The sequence below is a fragment of the Cenococcum geophilum genome (assembly GCF_001692895.1).
Source record: "Cenococcum geophilum 1.58 unplaced genomic scaffold K441scaffold_4, whole genome shotgun sequence".
NCBI lineage: Eukaryota > Fungi > Ascomycota > Dothideomycetes > Gloniales > Gloniaceae > Cenococcum > Cenococcum geophilum.
In genome coordinates, this window is record NW_027137562.1 from 4,742,587 (window position 1) to 4,768,282 (window position 25,696).

General features: G+C 50.1%; 9 protein-coding genes across 9 annotated transcripts; 6 read left to right on the forward strand and 3 right to left on the reverse strand.

Annotated features, from left to right (window-relative positions):
- Positions 1-164: 164 nt before the first annotated feature.
- Positions 165-4,652, forward strand: K441DRAFT_693035 (asparaginyl-tRNA synthetase). The gene is made up of 13 exons (XM_067652613.1): positions 165-530; positions 602-722; positions 791-2,016; positions 2,194-2,420; positions 2,615-2,643; positions 2,758-3,017; positions 3,072-3,141; positions 3,199-3,234; positions 3,294-3,426; positions 3,477-3,575; positions 3,633-3,689; positions 3,734-4,178; positions 4,235-4,652. Exons 1-13 carry the CDS (start codon positions 202-204, stop codon positions 4,287-4,289), a joined length of 3,087 nt encoding a protein of 1,028 aa, XP_067509004.1. The 5' UTR covers positions 165-201; the 3' UTR covers positions 4,290-4,652.
- Positions 4,653-4,810: 158 nt separating this feature from the next.
- On the forward strand, positions 4,811-8,005 carry K441DRAFT_653062 (AAA-domain-containing protein). The gene is made up of 3 exons (XM_067647469.1): positions 4,811-5,156; positions 5,231-7,403; positions 7,457-8,005. The coding sequence occupies exons 1-3, from the start codon at positions 5,070-5,072 to the stop codon at positions 7,675-7,677; spliced, it is 2,481 nt and encodes an 826-aa protein (XP_067509005.1). The 5' UTR covers positions 4,811-5,069; the 3' UTR covers positions 7,678-8,005.
- Positions 8,006-10,786: 2,781 nt separating this feature from the next.
- Positions 10,787-11,844, forward strand: K441DRAFT_684381 (glycoside hydrolase family 17 protein; the record flags this gene model as incomplete). Its single annotated transcript, XM_067651776.1, has 4 exons — positions 10,787-10,878; positions 10,908-11,153; positions 11,381-11,559; positions 11,630-11,844. 4 exons carry the CDS (start codon positions 10,787-10,789, stop codon positions 11,842-11,844), a joined length of 732 nt encoding a protein of 243 aa, XP_067509006.1.
- Positions 11,845-14,564: 2,720 nt separating this feature from the next.
- Positions 14,565-16,302, reverse strand: K441DRAFT_653063 (1,3,8-trihydroxynaphthalene reductase). Its single transcript, XM_067647470.1, has 4 exons — positions 15,812-16,302; positions 15,284-15,754; positions 14,941-15,186; positions 14,565-14,879 (listed from the first exon to the last, which is right to left on the reverse strand). The coding sequence occupies exons 1-4, from the start codon at positions 15,885-15,887 to the stop codon at positions 14,860-14,862; spliced, it is 813 nt and encodes a 270-aa protein (XP_067509007.1). The 5' UTR covers positions 15,888-16,302; the 3' UTR covers positions 14,565-14,859.
- On the forward strand, positions 15,961-16,701 carry K441DRAFT_730116 (uncharacterized protein; the record flags this gene model as incomplete). Its single annotated transcript, XM_067654208.1, has 2 exons — positions 15,961-16,559; positions 16,600-16,701. The coding sequence occupies exons 1-2, from the start codon at positions 16,188-16,190 to the stop codon at positions 16,699-16,701; spliced, it is 474 nt and encodes a 157-aa protein (XP_067509008.1). The 5' UTR covers positions 15,961-16,187.
- A 1,209-nt stretch (positions 16,702-17,910) lies between these two features.
- Positions 17,911-21,613, reverse strand: K441DRAFT_217620 (transcription factor Cmr1). The gene is made up of 4 exons (XM_067640578.1): positions 21,252-21,613; positions 21,121-21,175; positions 19,305-21,035; positions 17,911-19,231 (listed from the first exon to the last, which is right to left on the reverse strand). The coding sequence occupies exons 1-4, from the start codon at positions 21,319-21,321 to the stop codon at positions 18,187-18,189; spliced, it is 2,901 nt and encodes a 966-aa protein (XP_067509009.1). The 5' UTR covers positions 21,322-21,613; the 3' UTR covers positions 17,911-18,186.
- A 242-nt stretch (positions 21,614-21,855) lies between these two features.
- On the forward strand, positions 21,856-22,980 carry K441DRAFT_730119 (uncharacterized protein; the record flags this gene model as incomplete). The annotated part of the gene is made up of 3 exons (XM_067654209.1): positions 21,856-21,884; positions 21,938-22,316; positions 22,580-22,980. The coding sequence occupies 3 exons, from the start codon at positions 21,856-21,858 to the stop codon at positions 22,796-22,798; spliced, it is 627 nt and encodes a 208-aa protein (XP_067509010.1). The 3' UTR covers positions 22,799-22,980.
- A 799-nt stretch (positions 22,981-23,779) lies between these two features.
- K441DRAFT_217650 (uncharacterized protein) lies at positions 23,780-24,737 on the reverse strand. The gene is made up of 2 exons (XM_067640579.1): positions 24,672-24,737; positions 23,780-24,463 (listed from the first exon to the last, which is right to left on the reverse strand). Exon 2 carries the CDS (start codon positions 24,318-24,320, stop codon positions 23,889-23,891), a length of 432 nt encoding a protein of 143 aa, XP_067509011.1. The 5' UTR covers positions 24,321-24,463; positions 24,672-24,737; the 3' UTR covers positions 23,780-23,888.
- Positions 24,191-25,485, forward strand: K441DRAFT_653067 (uncharacterized protein). The gene is made up of 3 exons (XM_067647471.1): positions 24,191-24,465; positions 24,674-24,745; positions 24,963-25,485. The coding sequence occupies exons 1-3, from the start codon at positions 24,416-24,418 to the stop codon at positions 25,129-25,131; spliced, it is 291 nt and encodes a 96-aa protein (XP_067509012.1). The 5' UTR covers positions 24,191-24,415; the 3' UTR covers positions 25,132-25,485.
- Positions 25,486-25,696: the final 211 nt, after the last annotated feature.

Consider the following 25,696-nt stretch of genomic DNA (forward strand, 5'->3'; position numbering starts at 1 on the left):
TGCTAGTCTATGTCGTCGACGCTGCTGCTTGATGCTTGCAGTTCTATCAATCATGTCACCCCCTTGTAGCCATTGGTGGTACGTGAGACCCTTAAGACGCGCCAGAACAGACGCGAAACTCCCTTCCGTCGGCAATCTGGGGCCGCATTTGCCGCATTCCTCTGCAGGAACCTCGACGAGGACTCCCCCAAGAGCCCCGTCATGAGCAAGCGGTTGTTATTTCCAGCTCGCTTCTCCCTATCGCCGTTGCACATCCTCCTATCGCCCGCTTTGCCATCGGCGAGACGGCTCCACAAAGTACCATTTGCGCGACGCTCTTCAACCTATCCTGAGCGAAACATCGCCTCACTCCTCGCTAGGTCTCCGGCTTCCGCATCTTTAGGGGTGGAACAGTCCTCCGGTGGCACTATAAGGGTCAACAGCTTTGTGCGCACCGTTCGGAAGCAGAAACGAGTGGCCTTTGCAACTGTTGGGGACGGCTCGTCCTTGGAGTCACTACAGGTAGTCCTAAACCCTGAACAGGCTGAAGGGTCAGTGAGTCGAGAACCATGTATACCATTCTGCGAGAGTCTACGGCTGACATTGCAATTCTATCTCAAAGGCTATCCACAGGGGTTGCTGTTGCGATTACGGGCCAGTGGAAGCCATCACCGACTGGTAAGGAGCAGACACACGAACTTCATGCGGAGGAAGTTCAGATATTGGGACAGCATGATGTCTTCGTATGTGATTCACACCTCCAGCCCTCCAATGGCACGTTGTCAGTCTTGCGCCTAACTGCCCAACTCAGACATATCCTTTGCAGAAGAAGTATCATACACCCGAATTCCTGAGGAGTCTTCCTCACCTAAGGCCGCGGCTCCCCTTCAACTCTTTGCTCCTGCGGCTAAGATCTCAGCTCATTTCTCAACTGACCGAATTCTTCTCCAATCAAGGGTTTGTCCAAACACACCCACCCATAATCACCTCCTCAGACTGCGAGGGCGCCGGAGAAGTCTTCGCTGTATCTACAGACAATGCATCACTAAAGCCTAAGCAGCAAGATGCCTCGTCCGCTCACGAGGAACTTTTCTTTCATTCACCAAAATATCTCACAGTCTCAAGTCAACTCCATTTAGAAGCGCTTGCTCAATCTGTTGGCAAAGTATGGACTCTTTCACCAACCTTTCGTGCTGAAAAGAGTGATACACCTCGTCATCTTAGTGAGTTCTATATGCTTGAAGCAGAGATCGCCTTTGCCGAGAGACTCGATGAAATAATGGACCTAGTGGAGGATATGCTCCGTGCAGTAGCCTTAGGCTTAAAAGCTTCCCATGTAGGACAGGAGTTACTTCATGCTCGGGCATCATCTTACCGGAGCCAAGATCCTGGAAATTCCTCAGTTACCCAAGAAGTCCTACTGATGAGGTGGGAAGGTTTCATTCATGGACCTTGGCCACGCATCACTTACGTCAACGCCATCAACAGACTTGAGGAGGCTGTAGTGCAAGATAAAATCAATTTTGAATTTGCACCATCATTCCATTCAGGGCTACAGGCCGAGCACGAAAAGTTTCTTACTGAAACTGTTGGACAAGGCGGCCCTATATTCATTACGGATTATCCGCGTGCGCTGAAACCGTTCTACATGGCACCGTCAACTGACAGGACTAGCAGTACAGGTGCAGAACCCACTGTTGCATGCTTTGATCTCCTTGTACCTGAAGTCTGTGAACTAGCTGGCGGTTCAATGCGTGAACATCGGCTCTCACAGCTTCTAGAATCTATGGACGACCGCGGGTTGAAACGGTCGAGCCAGTTTACTGAGACACAAAGCACACCCGATACTATCCCAGCTATATCAGATGATCCCCGCACTTTAACGACAAGTGGCTCTTTGCAATGGTATCTAGACCTCCGCCGGTACGGAAGCGTGCCACATGGCGGTTTTGGTCTTGGTTTCGATCGTCTAGTGGGTTACTTGTCCGGTGTTTCTAGTATCAGAGACGTTGTCGGTTTCCCTAGGTGGTATGGGAGGTGCGAATGTTGACCACTTAGCCACTCGTGTTCCCGAAATGCCAGCTACTGGTTTCCGGTGAATATTCTGTACTCCTGTGCAACTTCAGCGATCATTGTATAGACTGTTATCCCTCTCACAGCTGGGTAACACGCATAAAATCTTAGAGGCGGGACTTGTGTTACTTTCTTATACAGTACTACAAAAAAAAAACAATTGAGCGCAACTTTCTTTTCATCATTAGGTGAAGGTTATAGAAGAACCATCGGCTCACGTTATCAAAGACAGGATCAATCGAAAGCTCTCCAGAATCACATCCTCAAGACTTGGTTTGTCAGTATTTTGTCCATTGTAACCTTACCTCTGAAGAACGTGAATACAGCAGTAGCATACTGGTCCAAATCATTAGATGAGAGCGTATATGGTGAGATTAGCAGAAGATGCCTTTTTCAATTATGCTTAGAAAGTGTCGACTAAGATGCAAAGACGGCTGAGACAAGGCTCAATTCTATACAAGAGTGTCTCCTTCCAACATTGATGGCATCAATGTCTTTTCTCACTTCTTAATGTTCGTGTGGTATCTCCGTGGTATCAAAGGTTGCTCTGCTGTTCTCACAGATTTTCTAAAGTTGTACATCAGTTTCCTAGTAAGTCACATAGTAGTTTTATAAAGTTGCCGTCGACTCAACCGCTTGCTGCTGTTATTGTTGCTATGATTTTTGCTCTCCTGAACCGACAGAAATTGCGAGGTGTGGCCTTAGACCCGAGTCCGTGACGACAAAGCCAAGCGCCGAGGAGCCGCAAAAGCCCCAGAATCCGTCCACTTACAAAACAATTTCTGTATTACTTTTCTTCCATACGCCACAGTACTCCACCACAAAAAAATTCTTGCGACACTCTCCTCCGAGTCCTCCGACCCATCAGCGCACCGCCAATCGAAGTTTACTGCAAGAATACCTTGGGGAGTGGTGGTTTTTATGGCCACCCATGAGCGGATACCTGTGGAAGAAGTTGAACACGAGTAAGCTTCATGCGCACTCTTTTAAAGCTACTCAATACTTACATTTACGTTTAGCTATGAGTCCTTACCGCCCAACTTTTCGCTCACGGCTAACATGCTGGCCGGCGCATTCGCCGGTATCGCTGTATGTTACGGAGACCGACATTCAAAACTAAGAGCCATCCTGCTAAAACGACGATAGGAACACTCGGTGATGTATCCAATTGATCTACTAAAGGTCCGTATTTAAAGCCCCAGCTCCACTGTCTGATCTCTCTAACGACAAACGCCTGCTAGACCAGGATGCAAGTCGTCAACCCTTCCCCTACCGCAGTATACACGGGCATATCCAATGCTATGGTCACAATATCAAGAGTGGAGGGCTTCAGAACGCTTTGGAGGGGCTTGTCTAGTGTGGTTTTAGGAGCGGGTCGGTAGATTCGTCCCTAGCCTTTGGGCTGTTGGTAACAGATGAGACAGGTCCGGCGCACGCAGTGTATTTTGCATCCTACGAAGCAGTAAAACACGCCATGGGCGGGAATGAAGGGGGAAAACATGAACACCATCCGCTCGCTGCTGGTATGAATATTCTTGCGGCTGCAATATTTCCAAGGGGCAACAATTGACTTTGTACAGCTGTCAGCGGTGCATCTGCGACAATCGCTAGCGATGCTTTGATGAATCCATTCGATGGTAAATATAGCATCCTTTAATTAGAACCTAGCTAATCCATGTAGTTATCAAACAACGAATGCAACTGCACGGTTCGATCTATAAATCGATCGGCCATTGTACGAAAACCGTATTCCGAACTGAGGGGTTCACGGCGTTCTACGTCTCTTACCCAACAACATTATGCATGACGGTTCCTTTCACAGCTCTTCAGTTCATGGCATATGAATCAATCTCGAAGACTATGAACCCGACAGGACGCTATGATCCATACACACATTGTGCCGCAGGCGGCTTGGCGGGAGGTTTCGCTGCTGGTCTCACCACCCCCCTAGACGTTATAAAGACATTGCTGCAAACGCGAGGCACTGCAACTGATCCTGAACTCAGGAACGTATCGGGGCTGTGGCAGGCTGCCGCAATTATCAAAAGGCGAGATGGATATGGGGGATTCTTCCGTGGCCTCAAACCGAGGATAATCACAACGATGCCGAGTACGGCGATTTGCTGGTCAGCTGAATATTATTCGACCCCACTTCCATCGATAGGTGCTAACATCGAGGCAGGTCTGCTTACGAGATGGCTAAAGCTTTTTTCATTGCACGCAACGAATCCAGGTGAAACTCTTCGGACAAGAGCTTTTATGTTCCCTAATTGGTGTTCATGGTCGTCTTTTCAACCTTTTGGAGGGTGTGGCCACATCTCCGGTATTTGGAACTCTTCCCGTTGTCCTCGGTAGGACTGTTATGTGGTCTCTCATGAAGGCTCTGTGCCTGGTGGGACTTGGCGTCCAAATAGAAAACATCGGCGTTTTCAATATTTCTTGAGCGGCAAATAATACCTCTTCATGCATTTACTGTATCTTCATAGAGGTCTTGGTGGCATATGGGACCATTGCAAGGCGTCCGAATTCTTGCTCATTTGGGATTTTTTCAGGGCTAGCTTGTATCATATCCATGATCAACCTTCTCAAAGACGTACGTGATTTTGATCGCGTTAGTTGCTATGTGGTGTTATGCTCCTGCCGTAAAGTTTATATTGCGAGGTGCGTAATCGATAAGCGCCGACCCGCAAGACCAGCCCTACAGCAGCCGCCAGTGTATCAGCCTTTTTCTAGCAGGTCATGCTTCGCCCAAAGCCTTTCACCGTGAGTGACTCCAAGTCGCTCTTTCAAGCCATAAGCCTGTCTTCATAAGTGCCGGGTTATGCTCTATAAATTGCAAATCGCACAATTCCTATCTCAGAGCTCATGGGAACAGCACTACGTCACACAAGCGCTGACCACACGAGCCTTGCCCCAGCCACAACGACCTCGACGCTCCCAATATCAAAGACGCTCCAAAGCTTTTCCAACGCCTCCATCCAGGTAAACGGATAAGGCTACGCGTCCTGGGCCTCATGATGCGTACCAATCCTTCCTCGGCTATGCAGAAGACGTACGATGAATGCTTCCTCACATGTTCTACGGCCGTTTATTTTGAGAGTCAAGTCTGTTCTTTCATTGCCTCTAAAACACCCACCAGAACACCTTCGTAGAAACTGACTGTTTCTTCCCATTGTAGAACAACGAAACTGAAGCTCTACGGTCCTGGCGGAATGCGCTTGACCAGATCTATTACCACAATGCCTACCGAGTCCCAGCCAATTACCGCCCAAAATCCGAGACTGAGAAAGCGCTGCGGGATTCTTTACACGAACTAGAACTACAATGCAAGGAAAGAGTGGATTTACTTGAGGCGTTAAAGCGCAGCCGCGAGGAGGCTCAGAAAAGCCAGGATACTTCAAGCCCCGGTGCTCAAGCGACTCCCAATGTTTCTAGCCCTTTTAAAGACCTACCGGGCGGTATTGTGGACTATGAAAGGACCGGTTGGCTTGGTGGAGGGACTGTGCCGCCTGTGGATTATCCTGACCTGTCTAGGCCACCATTGCCTCAACGGCCATCACTACCGCAAAGGCCATCCCTAGAGCCCAGGAAAAGCTCTGGCACTGAAGCTCACCGGACCAAGAGCTTACCACAGGCTAGTAGCAGGTCATCGATTTCCCCGCCATCTCTAGATCTAGCAATTCCACCGAAGAAAGTTTCAAGAACACCAAGCCCGGAAAAAAGGGGTGGCATGCTAAAGACCCTAAGGCCTGGGGGGAAGGATGGCCCGCGAGCCTCGTCAGCAAAAATGCCTAGCTCTCTCAGAAGTCGCCCTCCAGCTGCGGCTAAAGCTGCGACCCAAGCCTGGGGGTCAACGGCAAGGCTATCCTTAGGACAGCCGATGTATTCTCAAAGTCAGCCAAGCAGGGAATCAACTTCTGCAGCCGTAAACTCCACAAGCCGAACCTCGTTCGAACTACCGCCATCCTTGGATGATACTAATCACCCAATGCCTAGAAAGGCCAGCCTCAATACCGATAGTTCTCAGAGTCCGTTCTATTTTAGATATACTGATCAAACAGAGCCTTCATGCGATCCCGGGAGGCCAAAAAGCTTCTACGCCGCTCCAGCACCGACCGGTCCCACTACCTTAGACCCCGAGCCAAGTATACAGCAAGGACGACGAGATGGGCCTCTAACTCCTCCTCACAAACATCATGCGAAGCCCCTTCCTAGCCGGTCAAAGCTTCACAAAGATTTACCCGCCATTGATTCAAACACGCTAACCTGCAGGAACGAATACCCAATTCCCACTGTTAAACCCAAGAAGCTTATAACTGCTACCGCATCAAGATCACGGTCCACTACTAGTCCCAATGGCTCACCCACCCTAATGCAGGAGGCCCTTGACGCAGGTCCTTCGCGATCAGCTCCACGTCGCAAAGCTGTTGCCAAAGGTATTTCTACTCAAAAGGACAGACTCGAAAATTCTACAGGAAGTGGTGATGAAGATATGAGCAGCGGAGCCACAAATCGTGCGGATCTTCCCCCAACACCGACTTCTCAGGATTCTGATACATCATGTTCGGAGAGTACCGCTGAGGCTAGGCTCTGGAAAGAACGTGTCGATAGTATCATGAAAAATTTACCGAAGGGGGTCGATGAAGCTGCTGCAAAGCAAATCTTTAATGAGATTGTGATACATGGTGATGAGGTTCATTGGGATGATGTAGCTGGGCTGGAAGTAGCGAAGTCTGCACTGAAAGAGACGGTCGTTTATCCTTTTCTTCGTCCAGACCTTTTTATGGGCTTGCGTGAGCCGGCAAGAGGAATGTTACTTTTCGGCCCCCCTGGCACAGGAAAGACAATGCTGGCTAGAGCTGTGGCTACTGAGTCCAAATCAACTTTCTTTGCTATCTCTGCGAGTAGCCTAACCAGCAAATTCCTCGGCGAGTCCGAGAAGCTGGTGCGCGCTCTTTTCGGGCTGGCAAAGGCTCTTGCGCCATCTATTATATTCGTCGACGAGATCGATTCGCTCCTCTCATCACGCTCGGGATCAGGCGAGCACGAAGCAAGCCGGCGTATTAAGACGGAATTCCTCATCCAGTGGTCAGACCTTGCGAAGGCAGCTGCCGGGAGAGAGCAGAGTGAAAGAGATCGTGAAAGGGGCGACGCCAGTCGTGTGCTTGTCCTTGCTGCAACGAACCTGCCATGGGCGATTGATGAGGCTGCAAGGAGAAGATTCGTGAGAAGACAGTACATCCCATTGCCAGAAGGCCATGTTAGAAAGCTCCAGCTGAAAACGCTTTTGAGCCACCAAAAACACAGCCTCACCGACGAGGATCTGGATAAGCTGGTTGAGATGACTGACGGTAGGTACTCCCCGGGCTCCCTTTCGTGGCGTTGTGGTAGCTGATAACAGCAGGCTTCTCTGGCTCCGATATTACTGCTTTGGCAAAGGATGCGGCAATGGGACCACTACGCAGTTTGGGCGAAAAGCTCTTGCACATGACAATGGATGAGATCCGGCCGATGCAGTTTGAGGATTTTAAGGCCAGTTTGACCACGATTCGGCCAAGTGTGAGCAAGCAAGGTTTGAAGGAATTCGAGGACTGGGCGAAGGAGTTTGGAGAGAGAGGAGGGTGAACCAGGCTCGTGCATTGTTTCGATAGTACCATAGGGACTTCATGATCGGGTGGCGAGGATTGGCCCCTAGGTATTTTCCGGGATGTGTTGTGTGATATTACGTTTTACCTCCAGCTTTGGGCACGGCGCTTCAGGGAATGTCTCGGACTAAGAACAAGTCATGCATTGGTAGGCGCATTATACATCATAGTTATCTCGTTCCTATCTCCCTCTGTATTTATGTGAAATGCGGGGTTGCTTCCAGCGCCGATACGTGGTGTAAGCGCGAATAGCGCCAATGATAGGTGTCTGTTGAACTAATAGAATGCGAGAGTGGATGACTTAAGGGCTGCACTTCGCTCTCCATTGCTAACTCACTCTCTCCCAAAGATGAATCTTTAAGGGCGGTGGGTAACGACGACGCTGCTTAGGTTCTACATACTCTTTATAGTAGAGGGTGTTTTTAGATGCATATGCGATTTTTCGTTTTAGAGAACAGTTAATTTTAGACCCATCTATTGTAGAGAAAAGCTGCTAAGAAATAAATGGATATTTCCGTGACCTGGCACATCTCTGAGCTTTTCCTCAACCAGTTGTACACGTACCACCCCTTGTCAACGCAAGGCCCGTAGAAGTGGCTGCGATGTCCGTATACGTCTGACCCGTCGCACGTCCAGGGAAATTTAGGCTTGATTGGGTACGTCGAGATCTTTCAAGCCTCTGTAACGACCATGGCGATTGTGGTGGAAGCCGTAGTAAGGCATCGAAGCTCAAACCCAACCGAATACGTGAGTAAATTCATAGGACCCTGGCCAATCTAGCTGGTGATCACCTGATGTGGTTCAGGAGAAAGTCAAAAGATGAAATATACAACCACAGTGTAGTCTTAAAAAAAAATTTGAAAAAAAAAACATCCTTCAGTTGAATTTCTAGAGATCAAAGGCGTTGTAAATTATGGGTAATAAAAATCAAAAAGATCAAAAACAAGAGTTGTATGGTTTCGACCATAAGTTTTCCAAAGATTTATAAATGGGGTATAGTGCGCATCGCGCGGCCACTTCTGGTAAAAGGCAAGAAATGGGTTTGTTCACGTCGTCGCACCCCATAAGCTAGGTTTTGAAAATAAATATAATATATACTAACACACTCCTATACTTAAATAATTACTTCACCTTCTGTATCATTTCATCCCCGCTCTCCAACTCTCAATCCTTTCCACAGAGTAATTTTCCATCTCAGTGTTCTTTTTTGGATGCGTATGCGCTCCTTTGAAGAAATAAGCCATAGAACATCATCGACCTTCTTGAACAGCTTTAAAGTCATACTCACTCGGATTACATGATTCTGCGCTTTTGGTCTTTCAAAGTCGAAACTTTGCAAGAGAAGCAGCAAGTGGCTTGGAAACTGGGAATGATCCCCGCTTTCAATCTGGTGGACTAATTTTTCACGTGAGACTGCGGGCCCGACCCCGCGCTTGCCTCCAAGCTTTGAACCCTGTTGCAGAAAATCCCCCTTACCTCACAAACCCTCTTATAGTCAGTCACCACGAACAATAAATTGTCATCACACACAAGGACCACGGAGTAAATGTAGAGATTGAGATCGCACGCGCTGCTTGGGTACCAGTAAACCCACCAAATTTTACTGTCACGGCGGTCCTTGCCCATCATACCCCACGTTCGTGAGGATCCCAACGACGAGACTAACTTCAGAAGCTTCCGGTTATCGTTTCCTTTTTTCTTTTTTTCTTGAGAATGCTCTCTTCCCCTAAATGCTGCTACTGAATCTCTAATTGTTCGTTCAGAATGTATAAAGCAGGCCATTCTTGAGTTCTGACACAGTGTTAAGGCCACCCAGCAGAGCAGGGAAAAGCCCATAGCCATCATCCAAAGCGATTTCCTAGACATCCAGGCATACAACGTAGAGAGCCAGGGCGACTGACAAATGCTCTGCCTTCCCACACTATATACCGGGACGATCCTTTGGGTTTCAGATGATTCTTTGACCAAGATTGGTTCCACACCATCACAACAGCAAGAGTGTTCCGCTGTCCCTGATCTACAAAAGCCTTTTTTTTCCTATTTTCAGGTGCAAATCGCTTGCCCCACCATTACCCAGCTAGCTAACTCCTTCCTCTCGTGTTTTTATAGTATCCCCAATGATAATTAGCAGTTCACGGCTTCTTTGCACCGGTATATTGAGATGATTTCGTGGAGCAGACCGCAATTTCGGGTCGACATAGCTGAATTGCAATCAAGTCCATGGTGGTGTGGCGAAGTATTGTTATGTCGCGTTGGACAAAATCATATTTCTATGCCCCCTTCAAGCCACTATTATCTCCGTGAGCTATAAGTAAGGCACAGCTGCCAGAATTCTCGGGATTATCTCAGGAGCCGCGTCGCGAAACGGAAGTCAAAAACTTATTTTTGGCGGCTTTCGAGTTCCATTAAGCACCGCACCAGATTAAAAGAGTCGAGTCTTTGTTTGAAAACTTCACAAAATTTCTTTGGTGTCGCTTCTTCCTCCAACGCAACTTATCCTTACCGCCGTCAATTGTCCACACTCTTTCCGCCCTGCGCTTCTGGAAAAGCCTCCCACTCTTTTCACAGCAACTTCATACAACTCCAGTCACCCCCTTGATTGTACTACTCTCTTCACTATCCCTTCACTGTCCCTGCATCCCACATTCCTTTTACCTCATCTGGCCTTGCTCCGGTTTGTCACTACGCTATCTAGACCGCTACAGCATTCCACCGCTGTCGCCTCGAGCAACGAGTCTCCTTGTTATTGGAAGACTCTCGGCTTCAATCAGATAGCTCTGGAGCTTGGCCATGCACATCAAGCTTTCATTCTCTGCTCTCCCCAGAAGAAGGCTGTATATGGCCTAACCAACCCCACTCCCTCTTTGATACCTTTTAGGTCTCTCTTCGATCCCTTTCAGGTCCCTCTTCGATTGGCTAGCAGTCCAATCATCAAACCCACTCTCCTGCATTAACAGCAGTGATCACAACCTTTCTCTTTTTTAGTCTATTCACTAACGCCGCCGGCCGGCTTTTGTAGTCTTTCCGTCAGAATTTTCGTCACTCGTACATAAATCGAAGGATCTATTTACCAGGATAATTCACTCAACATGAAGACCGGCTTCATCACCTTTGGTGCATTTGCTTTGCTTCCACTGGTTGCTGTGCAGCCTCGCAGTATGACATCCCGAGCTCAATTAATGTGACTCCGACTGGATCGTACTAAATTAGCTATACGACGATAACTGCTGCCGCGGTCATTGTATATGTAGACACCGATGGTGTTCCCCACACAACTTCCACCATTGATGGGACGCCTGAGACCACGTCTACTTCTGAGGCCGCTCTTTCCAGCACCTCTAACCTTAGCTCATCTCCCTCCTCTTGTAAGATGGCATCAACTCAATTCCCTGAGGCCGTCGAGGCCGCAGCCGTGACATCCAGCACAACTGCTCACTCAACTCCTATTGCCTCATCGTCTCACTTCTACCTCGGCCCCAGCCCCTTCATCATCTGCCCCCGCGCCACCCCCAACTACGCCATCTTCCGTCGCTCCGGTATCCTCTTCCGTCGCGGCGTCTCCTTCGATTTTTGCTGCAGCGGCTGCACCAAGCACGGCCATCCCACTTGGTGTCGCATATGATGGATATACAACGACCGGCTACTCGAACGGGCAATCTTCATGTTGCAAGAGTGCGTCACAGGTCGCCAGCCGTGAAGAGTTACGGCATTGTTCGCATTTACGGGGTCGATTGTGATCAAGTCGCCAATTCCCTCCCAAGTGCTATAAACAACGGACAAAATATCCAAAAATATACGGTTTCAGCAATGGTTGACGCCCTCAACTGGGCTCGAGGAAACCTCACCAATGTTCATTACACTAGTCCAGTTGGCATTGCCGACACCGTCCCAGCTGTCATTGATAATCCGGCCCTCTGAAAACTCCGACTAAGCACTCGTCAACTGCCACGCCTTCCTCGATCCCAACACAGCTGCAGCAGATGCCGGCACTTTTGTTAAAGGCCGGGTCGCAAACGTACAGTATGCTTGCCCGAACAAGAAAGTTATTGTCACGGAGTCCGGCTGGCCAAAGCAGGGCAACACCGACGGTAAAGCTGTACCGAGTCCTGCCAACCAAAAGGCAGCACTTTCTTCTCTCAGAATATGAGGTCATAAAAGAAGGACTCGTGTGAAATCGGATCGGTACAGTGAACGTCCTCGGGGTGACCTGCTTGTGCAAGCCAATCGTCGTACTTATCGCGATTGTTTGTAGATGTTGTCTAAGCAAAGCCGCCGCCAATATAATGGTGTAAACAACGGGTAATTTTCTATATAATATCAAAAGCTTCTAAATTGATTGGGTCTTGGCATTCAATTCAATTCAATATTGAAGCCTCGTTGAATGGTTTGCAAGCCTGGCCGTGAATTTTAGGTTTCGGTATTGGGGTCCGTGGGGTGCCAGCCAGCAAGACTGTCAGTCTTGTTACTGCGCAACCCCCGCTACCTCAATCGGCCTGTGAGGCATATTTTCAGTGCCAACATCAAAAACCCTGGCGCCCCGTGGGCGGCGCCCCGTGAGCAGCGCCCAAGGTGTAGTTAAAGGTCAATCATAGAGCAGACTCTCTGCACGAGTCTTACTTGTGCTCGCCTCACTTTTGAATGTTGCGACGCTAATCCAGCAACATATCCAAAAGTATACTAGCAAAGAGCCAAGCACAAGTTAAAGCCCAATCAGAGTGTGAGTACTCTGGCAACGGTGAATTTCCAGGTTCGCTCCTAGAAATCAAATCTGTCAAAACTATTAGCAGTAATTCATTATACGAACCTGTAATTCTGTATGATTCGGTGGCAACCAGCAGCAGCTTAAGCGTAGTACCAAAGTAGATAGATAGACTTCATAGGGAACGAGAAAACAACTAGGTGCATGCGCAAAATCAATCAATATTTGGTCCAGTAGTTAACATCTTTGGAAATCCCTATCATTGTCTAAACGTCCTTTAACTAACACAACCATATATTTAATAAAACGATATTACTAATCTTGTTTCTAAACTAACTCTGGCGTATGATCCTCCGATAATACCTCCTATAAGTTTAAATACCTTTAGGGGTACTGCTTGTTCTTTAAGATGCTATTTAACGCAAGCTTAGCTAGTTGCGGATTAATAGTGGCGTACTAGGGCGGCAGCAAGAGTAAAACCTCTCCTATAACCCCATTCGCCGCTATCTTACAATATCCCTCTACAGTAAAATTTCTTCTCTCTACTATATAAATTTTCGTGTCTCTTGCGATCGTGTTATCTTACAAAGCCCTTCCCGCATATCCTACACGGGAAAGGGCGTTCGTCTATACTTCAAGACTAAATTGGGCGTAGGGATAACCGCTGGCTTTGGCGACGGCGTTAAAGACGGCGAATTTATTAGGGATTTAGACAGCGCTCTGGCGGGGAATTCCGATAGGAATTGGACTTCTTCTTCCACAGATAACCCATAATAGTCTGCCATATGCCTGTCTAAATCTTTCGCTGTTGTATATCCGAAAGCGGCCATCTGACAACCTTTAATAGTATAGCGGTATGCGCGATCATGCTTTGGTACATGCTGCTCACGCTGCTCTGAATTAGGAAAGCCAGCTGAGAAGAAACCACAACTCTGTTGTATGTACAAAATCACCACCCTATCAAAAGCCATACCTCAAATTCTTTCTCTCACAGCGCGGGCGCAAACGGGAGTTAGGGTTTGGCGGTATAGGGATTTTTGCTAGGATAACGTGGCGAAACTTCGGTTTGAGCTACTTCGCGTTTACGAGTGCGAGTGGTTTATGAAAATGGAATAGGTCTCACATGTTCGGATGGTAGATGGTATTTTGCATGCATGTTTTTTTTTAACCATGACGAGAGCAGCTGGTGGGAATCCTAACTTACTTTTTGTGTGAATATATTTGGGATGAGGTGTCAACCGGGATTTGAGGCTATATATTGTCCTAATTGGCGCTGCCAATAGGACTGGTTCTTTTGGTGCCTACTGATGATGTTGATCTGCCTTAATTGACCTTAGATAGTATCCAAATATCATCGGATTCAACCAGCACGCCACGGAGGCTTCGAAGAAGTAGGTATTGCACCGGCAATAATATTAGTAGTGAGGATTTGGGCTAGGTAATTAAGCAGACAATATGAGCTATATTTTAAAGTTAGACTCTATCTAGTAGCAAGCTTTAGTGAACTTACTAGTCTCATTCTGCACATTCAATTCAGCCGTATCTTCAATTGCGAGAGGAGTAGAAGCAATAGATCCGCGACGTCTACAAGCTACTAAAGAGCTTAATTAACGCGTAGATTAAGAATTAAATAAGGGAGTAGAGGAAAACCCCATTTACGAGACTAGATACTGAAGAGAGGAGAGTAGTGGCCGAGGTCTGGTAATTTGAGAGACTGGGCTTTGATGCGATCGGTGCCTCCTCCTGACCCAGGCGGTATATTTACGGGGCCTGTCGAGGTCTTAAAACGTAATCCCAAACAAAACAAGTATGATAGTCTTTGGAATGGGTTTACTTTAGGTTGGGTGAAGATGAAAACTGCGCTGGAAGTTCATGTTTTTGAACCTTAAGCTGGAAAGAGCCTTGGACTTCAGTTGACAAAACCAATTACGACAATCGTTCTTTAACCGCGTGAACATGAGACCGAGAGATGGCGATTGCATCGCTTGGAGATGTAATGAGAAGCACGTGCTAACAGACTGTTAACGAGAAAAAGGGAACAGGGGTGGGAACATACAACACTGAGTAGACGGAGTGGGCGTAGCAGAGTAAGTATTTCACGGCAGACTGGAGTGTAAGTTAAGCAACCAGAACACCAGCATTTAATTGTACTATATCATTTTAATTCCTTCGATATCGTCCAAGCTATGTAAAACAAACGCCGTACGTGCTTCCAATTCCTAGGCTCCGTAGGTCATGCTAACTGAATCTGCTACTTCATGCCATAACCCTAATACACTGCGAGAAGTGAGAAGAAGGAGAGGTCAAGATGTTCGGCATAGAGCGTTACAGGTCGTCCAGGGGGGTGATGTCGTGGTCGAGGGAGGGGAGATGAAGTATTCTATTGTTGGGTTGAAGATGACAGAAGAGAGAGACAGGTGATTTGAGAAGAAAAGGAATTGGGTATCATTCTCTTCCACCGCTTTACATGCAGGCGGCACCATCTTTAAGGTTGTTAGCGGGGTCTGGGAACAAAGCTGCACGGGTGTAAAACGGGAAACGTACCGATACCGATGACCTTGCCGTTGACCCACTCACCGTCCTGGGAGGCGAGGAAGCAAACAACACGGGCAATATCAATGGGCTGGCCGACACGGTTCATTGGGCTCCATGTGGCAGCATACTCATCAACTTGGTCGTTGTTCATCTTGTCACCTCCAGGGATGTACTCCTTGCACACGGCGTGGTACATGTCGGTCTTGATGCCGCCGGGAGCAACGCAGTTGACGGTGATCTTCTTGTCACCGCAGTCTGAGGCCCGTTAGCAGCAGTTAAGGGTTGTGGGGTTCCGAAGCATGCAGGGCATGGAGCGGTGAATTTTTCTGCTGGGAGTCAGGGGTAGACGCACCGATGGCCATGCAGCGCACGAAAGTCTCAATTGCGCCCTTGCTTCCAGAGTACAAAGTGTGCTTTGGCACGCCCTTAGCCTGGCCGGTGATGGAGCCCATCAAGATGATGCGACCGCCAACTTCCATGTGCTTATAGGCCTCACGGGCGACGAAGAACTGGCCACGAGTGTTGATGTTCATGACACGGTCATACTCCTCCTCGGTGACATCTTTGAAATGGCCGAAAGAGACAACACCAGAGTTGGAGCAGCAGATGTCGAGCTTGCCGAAGCGGGCAACAACCTCATCCATGAGCCTGGTAGTCTCGGCGACGTTGGCAACGTTGGCCTTGACGGCGATTGCATCGCTGCCCATGGCCTTGATCTCCTGGACGACCTTCTCAGCAGCCTCGGAGCTGTTGGCATAGTTCACGGCGACCTTGGCACCACGGCGGGCGAGCTCCAAAGCCATCTCCTTACCAATGCCACGGCCTTTTTGGATATGTTAGAGATGCCACTATTGCAGTTCTGGTGATTCGGTTAACTTGCCTGAACCGGTGACAACAGCGACCTTGCCCTCCAAGCTCCAGCTGGGCACGGATCCGGAAGCGTTTCCTCCTGCCATTTTTGATGTGATACGAGATGGTCTGTGTTGATTGGGAGATTGATAACTGGAATGTTTGGAAGGCTTCTTGATGACTAGTTACTAGATGGGATAGAGAAAGTGATCTGGTGGTTACGAGCGATACAGCAAAGCCATATATAGTCGGTCTCAAGCGGAGAATGGAATCCTAACTCTGGTTGCTGTCTACGGGCCATCCCCAACCTCTCTCCGTTGCGAGCCTCTCCCGTAGCCTGGTGTTCTGCGGGGCAGAAAGAGCTTCGGCATTGGGCGGGGCCGAGCATATAGTGGGCTATTTTCGTCATGGCGAAGGCTTCATACCGTCAGCTAGAGATCGGGATGCGACTTAGCCATTTGGCCCGCAATCAACGGGCGGGTGAATGGTTTGCTGTGGTGGGTGTTTGTTTGGGGAGAAGCAAACAAATCGGTGGTGATGGGGAGCGAATGGGCGGGCCGGAGAATGGCTCGGGGAGTCGGTGGGATGCGGGCGTAGCAGGGAAGCTTGGTGCAACCGCGCGCAACCTCTGCCCAAGGGGTCCCCGATGGGCATTGAGGACTGAAGCTGCTGGCAATGGCAATGGCAATTATTCTCGGATTTATTTTTTGGGTGTGGCAGAATGGGAATTTGATGCTATCGATAAGTTTATCTCGGTGCAAGTATTCTTGGGCGCTATTGTCAGCAGCAGCTGCACATCATGCCTTGATGCTTGATCAGCATGGCGGGAGCAAACGTAGCTTCACAACCGCGCTGCCTTCGCCCTCCTTCCCTCTTCTCCCCAATGCCGCCCCAATTCCAGCGATTTCGGATTGGCCCTGAGGGCTCCCCATCGCCTTCACGACGGGGAGAGGTCCGGGAGCTTGTCCGCCGGAAGGTGTTGACTCGCTGTGGCAGGCTGCCGTGTTCGGCTCCGCACTCCATCGGACTGCGCGCAGAGCTCAATCACTCACCCTCGACACTCTCGAACGAGCTCTCGAGTTTACCTCGTGTCATTCATTTCCTCAATCATCCTGTTCAGACCTGGGGACAAGGGCTAGAAGGCGATCTTGCACTGTTACAACACTTAGGCATCTACGCTCATTCTCTAGCATTGTATATTTGTACTTGAGCTAGTCAAGTATTCACAGCGTGACAGTGCCATTGAGGCATAGTGTTTTCCAAGCAGGCATCAAGCGTCAAGCATCAAGTATTGACAGCACGGGAATATCCTGCTGCATTGCATTGAAGGGTCTAAAACTACGGTAGAAGGCGAAGCACCTGCGTCGCAGGCACCCCGGATTGGGGATATTAAAACTAATATCAAAATCCTGGGTCGAGGCTGCGGACGTTTGCCACCCCGCTGCCAGTACTGGGGAAATATTCTACGCTTCTGCCATCAACGTTAGGGTCCCTTATTGGGCCGTTCCGACATGCAGCGGCGTTGTGATGGTAACCCTACATGTGTAGCACTCAAAGCTTGACGGCTTCCCTGCCTCTGAGCGGGTGCAGATGTGGCTCACGGAAGAGCCGTTGGCAACGGTATGGTTTCAGCAAGCGGTATCAGGACAGAAAGGGCAAAGACAGGACCACCATCTGCAGTACGGCGTGACGAACTCGCAGCAAGGCAGAACGATGCCGATTTGCACGGTCCAGTTAGCCCTAGGAATCTCGGGCTTGTCAGGGAGATCTCCACGAGGGTAGTGGCGCCTGAATAGAAGCCGTCAGGGAATCCTGGGCCGCGTAAGCAAACGTGCACCCTCCGGACCGATGACATAGGAGGTACGGTGAAAGAAGTCTTGGTACTGGAACGCAGACATGTATATAGATAGAAAGCTCGAGGTCCCCAACCAAGTCCCCACGGGACCCCGCCTCCTGAACCAATAATCTAACCAACTCCCCCTTCCATGCTATTACGAAACAGAAAAAGCATTAACTTGCATATCAAATGGCCGTTAGTCGTTCATGCACCCTCTTGATAAAGGACGGTCCCAGGTCTCCTTTTCCAAAGGTGTACTGTACCCCGCTCAAGTCGATAGAAAACGCCAACCGAACACCCTGTGACCGATAAGACGAATTGATCATCCACCACCATCATGAAAATGCGACCCAAGAATTACATCAAAATACTATACATTACTCAGCCTTCACTTGCCGACTAGAAGAAAACACCGCGTTCTTTCAACCATCACTTCACTGTGATGGCATCAAGGGCCGATGGCCGGGCGGGATGAATCGGAACAAATTAGCGGCACCACCGGGTAGATGCTCGGGACAATGAAAGAGATGAAGAAGGGACCGGAACCCCTCTGGGAGCCTTCAGTGCGCTCACCCTCGCGCGAGCCTCTCGAGCTTGCCCCGGATGCCGTCTGAGAAGCGGGTCGCCACACCCTCATCGATGACATCAATACAATGAGAGAGGACCGTGAACGCATGGTCCATCGGGATTTGAGACCCATCTCTCTTGGTTAAAGTAGGAACACCCTCCCTCTTCGTCAGGTACCGCACGATCAAAGGATGCTCCGCTGGCAAGGCATCGACGGCGAAGGACACGCTAGATGCGGGGAAGAGCCCTGAGGAAGGAGTTACTGATTCGTTATGCGTTAGGCTGTCCGTCCACAGAATTAATGCCACTCGATAGATTGCCCCTGGCCACCAGGGCGGTCGGATACCCCTGGGCATCGACCGCACCAGACGAAGGATCTGGCCACAGTGGAAAATGGCCTCTTCGACGTCGGCGATGCATCGCTTGTGAATCCACAGGAGCTGCTGGTATGTGCCGTCGAAGCCTTCTCGTCTGGCAAGACGCTCTATTTCCGGGAAGTTCGTCACGGCGTTTAGGCTGATCAGGTGGAACATAGCGAGGTTTGCCTGCATCATGGCACACATGGGGTTCGCCTTGATGTACCTGTCGGCGAGGTCATACCACCGCTGAAGCAGGGCTTGCACCTCTTCAAGGCGGACACGTGTTGATGCAGCTGTAACTGCTCTGGACCGCTGGCGCGAAGCCATGTTATCTGAGAAGCAGCTCAAGAGCTGGCAGTACTGGCAGACCAGGGATTGCAAAGGATGAAGAAGAAGTCTCAAATGGAGAGGAGCAAGCTCAATGCCCTGGGCAATGATTTCGTCATCCAAGAAATGACGGAACAGATCACGAAGAGATAAAGGACGAGCCCCCGAACCGACGGAAGAATAACCCCCGGAAAACTCATGAACCTGGTTGAAAATTTCGGACCATTCCGATGAGGATTTTGCCTGCCATAGACGATCCGCATCTGGCATGGGCGCGCCGAACTCAGTGACTGAGAACAAGGGTGCAGCATCGTGGAACAGGGAGAGATCTTGATCGACCATGACCCAGGAATATATCAACCTGTCTTTTGTAAGTATAACTGCAGTCACGTGACGCGCGTTATCGCCAATCATCATTATTTATCGGGACTCACCTGCTCTTGCTTTCTTGCTGGATCCAGTCGCTCCACAGTCCCTCTGTCGTTCCCCTAGCGTTGAGTTGTGGCGATGGAGCATGTCGCGGCTCCAAAACGCCAGAGTGCCGCAACATGGCGAAATACATACCCCGTTGGCCCATGGCAATGTCCATCTGCCACTTGTCGCCACTCCACGCCGCTTGCACCGTAAACAAAAGGGCTGACCGAAGAACAATTGGGTCTCCGGACATGATTATGTTCTTTTCGATTAGATCGAAAAGGGAAATTCGGCAAGCCTCCGTTAATCCGCCCGTCAGCCACCGTGCCTCAACCGATGGAATTACCATTGCACCTTGTGCAATCATCATTAAAATTAATAAACTCGATGCTTTATCATTATAACATTGCATCAATTCGTTCGCGTCGAGGGTACCTCGCGCAGTTAAAGGATAATAACGCTCGAAACTATTGGCGTAGGAACGAAGAAAATACTCGAGTACACGAGCCGGCGGCAGGAGAACGAAATTAGAGCCCGTCGAGCTGGGTGATTCGCCGCTTCCAGGCGAGCCACTCATGCCCTCTTTATGGATATCTAAGGCTTTATGCAGAAACGTCTGCGTGATGGCGAGCAATTTGTCTCGGGTACTCTCGTGCAGCTGCATGACGGTGAGTTGTTCTCCGGATGCGAAGTCCGCTTCGTCCCAGGACGGCCTCCAATTGCTCCAGCCTTCGTGGTTCCTCAGACTCTGCTCCAACCTTTCCAAGTTGAGTCTGGCTGTTCTTGGGCATGAGCTGGACGGAATAGGCGGTGTGCAGCGAAAAACTGTCCAACCATCTTGTGCAGCGATGATCGCCCCAAGGTCGGGAACTCCCGAGTCACTGATGGACGGGTGTCTGTTAGATGGGTAGAACATGGCAGCAGAGCTACCAAGCTCGAGATCTGAAAAGGTGCCATCCATTCTGGGCGTTTGGATTGGTGTCTGAACTGGAGGAAGAGCCTGGGCCAATTCTGGAATCATGCCCAAAAGGGTTTCTCCGTGGTTGGGCATGCCATTCATATCCAAACTCATGTTTGCAATCAACATAGGATCGTTTCTTCCCATTGGGTCATATTCTGGAGGCAGCTGCATCTGCGTCCAATCCATAATGAATCGTGGGCTGGCACCGTTTTCTGAGCCGTCCCTGCCTGTTCGCATGAAGTCATCGTAGCCTGACATTGGCGTGTGCTGGATGAATCCGTTCACTGGAGTTGGAAGTGGCGAGAGAACAGTTGGAAGGACGGGTGGTTGCGGATTGGGAGGACTCTGATCGAAAAATGGTGTTGGAGTTGGACCATCCACAGTATTAGACGGTTTCTCGTCAGGAGTCCGATTCGAATGCTGCGGCTGTTGCTGCTGCTCGGCCTGAGCCTGTTGAGGCTGTGGTGAATTGGTATTCGAGCCGTTCCGGTTCTCGTTATTGGCGCCATGCTCAGAGGAACTGCCACTCCCGGTCCCTTCTCCCGGTGGAACAATTCGATTGACGTTCTTTGAGGCCCGGCGAGTTGGCCTTAGAGTGCAACGAAGGTTTCGGCCAGCACATCGACTGCAAGGGAACTTTTTATCGCACTTGGTCTTCGTTTTGGCGCAATTACTGCAGGCGATTGGTGTCCTGCCGGCGGATTTGGGTATCATTCCATTATTGGCCGGTAAGCCTTCTTGATTATTAGAATCTCGTCCATGGACGGTGTAGTGACGTTGGAGAAGATCGCTGACACGAGTATTAGTGAAAATCGGCGTGAAATTGTGCGTTATTGGAGCTGTGAAGCCATCTGAGCAGGCATAACGAGACTTACCGACGAGCGAACGACATATGACAAGTAAAACATTTAAAAGGCTTCACATTAGTGTCTGAAAGGAAAGGATCATGTTAGCAATGCACTGAAAGGGCGAGAAAAGGTCAACAGCTGGTGGGAGGCGGACGTACGAGTGAGAATGTGCCTCTCCAGGTGCTCGTCTCTGGTAAACGACTGGCCGCAGTAGGTACAGAACACCATTTTGGGCGCCTGGTGGACGGGGTTGAAGGTTTAGAAGCTTCTGAGGGGTCGGCGGGAGTTCTGAGGAGGTCGGCGGGAGGGTATCAGTAGCAGATTGAGCAAGGGTGTATGGGATAATTAAAAAATGATATGGAAACGAGGGAAAGGGAATTATTAGCTGCAAGGTGTACCAGTGTCATGGAGGTGGAGCAGCGTGGAGCAAGGGCCGTGGGATGGTTTGATATTTTATCTGGGCAGGGAGCACAAAGGCAGGCTGTGTGGGCTTACTGCTGAGATCAAGCTGAGAGTTTAATCATTACATCTTCACTTCGAGTCGGTTTTGCGCGAAATGGGGGCTGGATACGGCTAACTAGCTAATCCAATCACCCTTGTGCATAATCAAGAAAATATATGCACCGAGCATCAGAGTCGAGTTTGATGGTGCTCCCGTTACATGCGGCGCCAGGCGCTTGGGAAGCATGTGCTCCACTATGATAGACGTGACATGGCTGCGATGGCTTACCTGCTGCGGTCGAGAGCGACGATAAGGAGGACATGGTTCAGTACCTTCTCGTAGAAAGATCGTCCGTGGGCTAAGAGCCCCTGCTCAACCGGTGTCGAGATGGGAGCCCTGCAGACTCTCCAAGTGGAAAGCCAGTACACGGCCAGTACATGCCGATGATGATCAATCGATTGCTGGCTATGAGGGGAAGCTTGGGGCAGAGCAGATGCGCGCCCAGCCTATCAGGCCCCCAGGAAGCACGGAAGAACCTTGGGACCTTAGAGCTGCTGCTGCTGCTGCTGCTGCCCGCCATAACAATAGGCATCGCGAAGTTGCGCAGCGAGGCGTGGGTTGGCGGCGGGTGTGTTGGGAACCACAAACCTGGAGAGGCCCTTCCTGGCACTCTGGCAGTCTAGAAGTCCAGCAGTCTAACTATTCTGGTAGCAACAATCGTGTGGCGGCATTGCAGCAAGCGGGCGGTAGGGCCAGTCGAGAGCGCCCGCTGAAGCCAAAGGTACCCGCCAAATGCCAAATCCATGACGAAGCCCCCTTCGTGTTTGCCAGGAGGAGCCAACAACTCGTCCCCCAGCCGTGTTGTACGAAGCCACCCACGCACCAAAGCGCAACAGATGCCTCGTCTAAGGCGCTGTTCCTGTGCAGCGGCCGCCCTGGATGCATTTTCGATAAAGCCGTCTCAGCGTGCCATGGCCCTAACCCCAACTAGCTCGCGTGGCATGCGTCACAGGCTTGTCGCATCTATTATTACACTACTGCCAGGATCAGGCTGCTAACGCACTCAGGCGGGGCCAGAATGAATACGATCGACGACCCAAGCTTTCCCTCGTCGACGCTGGTGGCTTCGGAACATTTTTGTGCAATCAGCCTTGCAAACTGTACAGGGCATCCGCGAACCGCCAGCTGACGTGGGCCGCAAGAGCCCCCAGCCTGACCGCATGGCATAGCACGGCACGCCGAGAGCGCCAGACCCCACGGTAGAGGGCATCACATTGCCGCGCCGACACGCTGGTGACTGGGGAGGATGGGATTTGGGTGGTGCACGTACCGCTGCTCACGTTAGTCTTGCCCATGAGGCTCACTCGGCTCTGGCAGGCACGGTGCAGTCAGACAAGAAAAGAGTAAAAGGAGTGCGCTGGCAGAGACTGTGGATAGAGGCTGCCTGAAACCTCTCTAGGGAATAAAGATCAACCGGCGATCGGCGTGGGTGCACACGGGCTTGATGACAGAAACTGACCGCTGCATCGTATCATATGGCCTGCCAGGCTAAAGCATGCAGCGCTCACAGAAAGCATGCCGAATCGGGCAATTGTGGAGAAAGCGATCCACACCAAAGCTGCAGATCTCCATCGCTTACGGTAAACCCAGATGCGGATCAGATTGACTCGCTCTCCGTTTGCGGAAATGGCTGGGCGACGCCCCTGAGCAGAGGCTGCCCGAGTCAGGCGCTACCAACACCTTAATCAGATAGACGAAAGTATTTCGACTCCTAGGTACGAAACGGTACTTTCGAAACATCATCCCGCATCGAAACCCAAACTATTGTTTCAACTCTATCACTTCCAGTCAAATTTCCCTTGAACCGCTCCTGAAATCGAAATTGCACTTCCATCTCCCAGCCGTTGTGCGCCTCGTCTGCGAGCGTCTTTTGCTGGCTCAAGCCCCCAAATAGGTTAGCTGACAAGTCTTACGAAGGTTGTATGTCCGCTCTGCGATTAAATCCGAGGCCCAATTTAAAATCACACTCGTAAAATTCGCGCGGACAGAACGAGCACGCTACGTACCGTGGCCAATGCACAGTTGCCTAGGAATCGTGTCAATTCTCATCATAAGGCCGCCACGGTACGAGTACATTCTAATGTTTCATGTCTTAGCTTTGAAGCCTCCCGATAGGTTGATGTGCGACTCGGCATCGTCTAGACGGTGAAACCGGTTGGTCAGCTGCAAATTTCAATAAACGGTGTATCAAAGGCTCAATACGTGGTGCGCTTAAAGAAAAAGGCGAGGCAAAGTAAATTGGATGACTTTGGTGGACGGAGGCGCTAGAATTCGTCGAGCCGATAGCTGCACCTCAGCTAGCGATAGGATAGGACGGACAGAGAGCTACTTGCTCTACCTGAGTGGACGATGAGACCTGTATGGCCGGCGAGCGCGAAGAAGGTTCGATTGGAATTCGGATCGTACCAAGCCCATCTAGGTGAAAATCTCTTGCAGCAGAGTGGAGAATAGAAATTCCAAATGACCCCATGAATTGTTGAATGGGGTGCTTCCGTTCCTTCCCCGTTCCTTCCCCGTTCTTGCACAAACTCCCAGGATTGGTGTTGTGCACCGCCACATGGCTCCAGCCTGTAGCAGGGCCAACTGGCGGGTTTTCAAAATCTTGCATAAAGAAAAGCATGGTGGTCAATGGATGGAGAAGAGACAGCACATCAAAAAAAAAAGATCTAAGATAACGAAGAACCACATCGGTGCGACGTCGTAGACTGCTGTTGTTGAAGTACATGTATACTTCGGCGGGCCTGCACGTTCCAGTTTTAAATTTCCGCAATCATCTCCGCCCGTTGTTTGGGAAGCTTCACTACTTTGGCTGAGATCTTCATGGGCATGGTCGGGGAGCAGTCAAGATGGCAGCGGAACGACTCCGATCTGCATGAATTGAGCGACCTACATTTCCACCCTTCTCCCCGCTGGCGATGGAGCACTTACAATATAGTAGTTGAGAACATGAATTGAGCGACCTACATTTCCACCCTTCTCCCCGCTGGCGATGGAGCACTTACAATATAGTAGTTGAGAACATGAATTGAGCGACCTACATTTCCACCCTTCTCCCCGCTGGCGATGGAGCACTTACAGTGTAGTGGCTGAGAACCATCGGTTCCCCGCCGGCTTCTCTAGGTTGGCGATAACAACGTTTTCTACGATAAGGTATGTCCTGCAAGCTACTGTAGAAAATATTGGGTGGCTGGTACATCCTCCAAGGCTGATGGGATTAGGACGAGGGCTTGATGCTTGGAACTGGCCCAATCCTGCAAGATTTCCCAACACAGTCAGCCTAGTGAGGGGCAAAGGAGGGGTCCATTCCACCAAGAGCCTGCACTTCGAAAACCTTCTCATAATGTCCTGATGCTGACGAACGCTTTAGAAAATCCCCTCTGCAGGCGCTATCCGGGGGTAGCAAGCAGCCTCGTAGACTATCCCGGGAACAATTGGCGAGGCACCGCTCGGAAAGCAGTATGCAAATATGTTGTCATCTTCCTTGTTCCGTCCTCGTTTACTTCAGTTTAGGAGCGGCTCATGGAATGACAAGATGAAATGAAATGATGGCGTGGCTCCGTGACATTTCCTAAAGCCGCCCAGGATCGATGACCTGCATATGCGGTTGGTCGGCATAGTCACATTCTAGATTTATGATATATAGGATGAATAATGCTCGGGGGGTGGGTTGTGTCTTAGGAGTGCATTCTGCACCTGAGTAACCGACATACCGGCCCAGCGACCCAGCGACGCAAACCACGCTGGGACATACCCAAGCAATGTCCAAGCAATTCCCAAAGTATCTCCACAAGGCTCCACCTTGACTTAAGAGCACCCTAGGTAGCTTGAATGGCAGGTTCTACGAAGCGACAGCCGCGGGCTTCCGGCTGCAGTGCATGAATCATTTGGAGCACCGTGTTGTCGCCGTGGCTTCTCAACAGTAAGAACTACTATGTACCAACCATTTGATGGGAGATGATGGAGAGATGAGGAGATGATGGGCGGGGAGAGACAGCTTGGCCATGGGCCGGTTTTTTTTCCCTCTGTTTCTCGTTTTCTCGTTTCTGATTTCTCGTTTCCGATTTCTTGTTTGTGCAGCATGTATGTACCAGGCTTACCTAG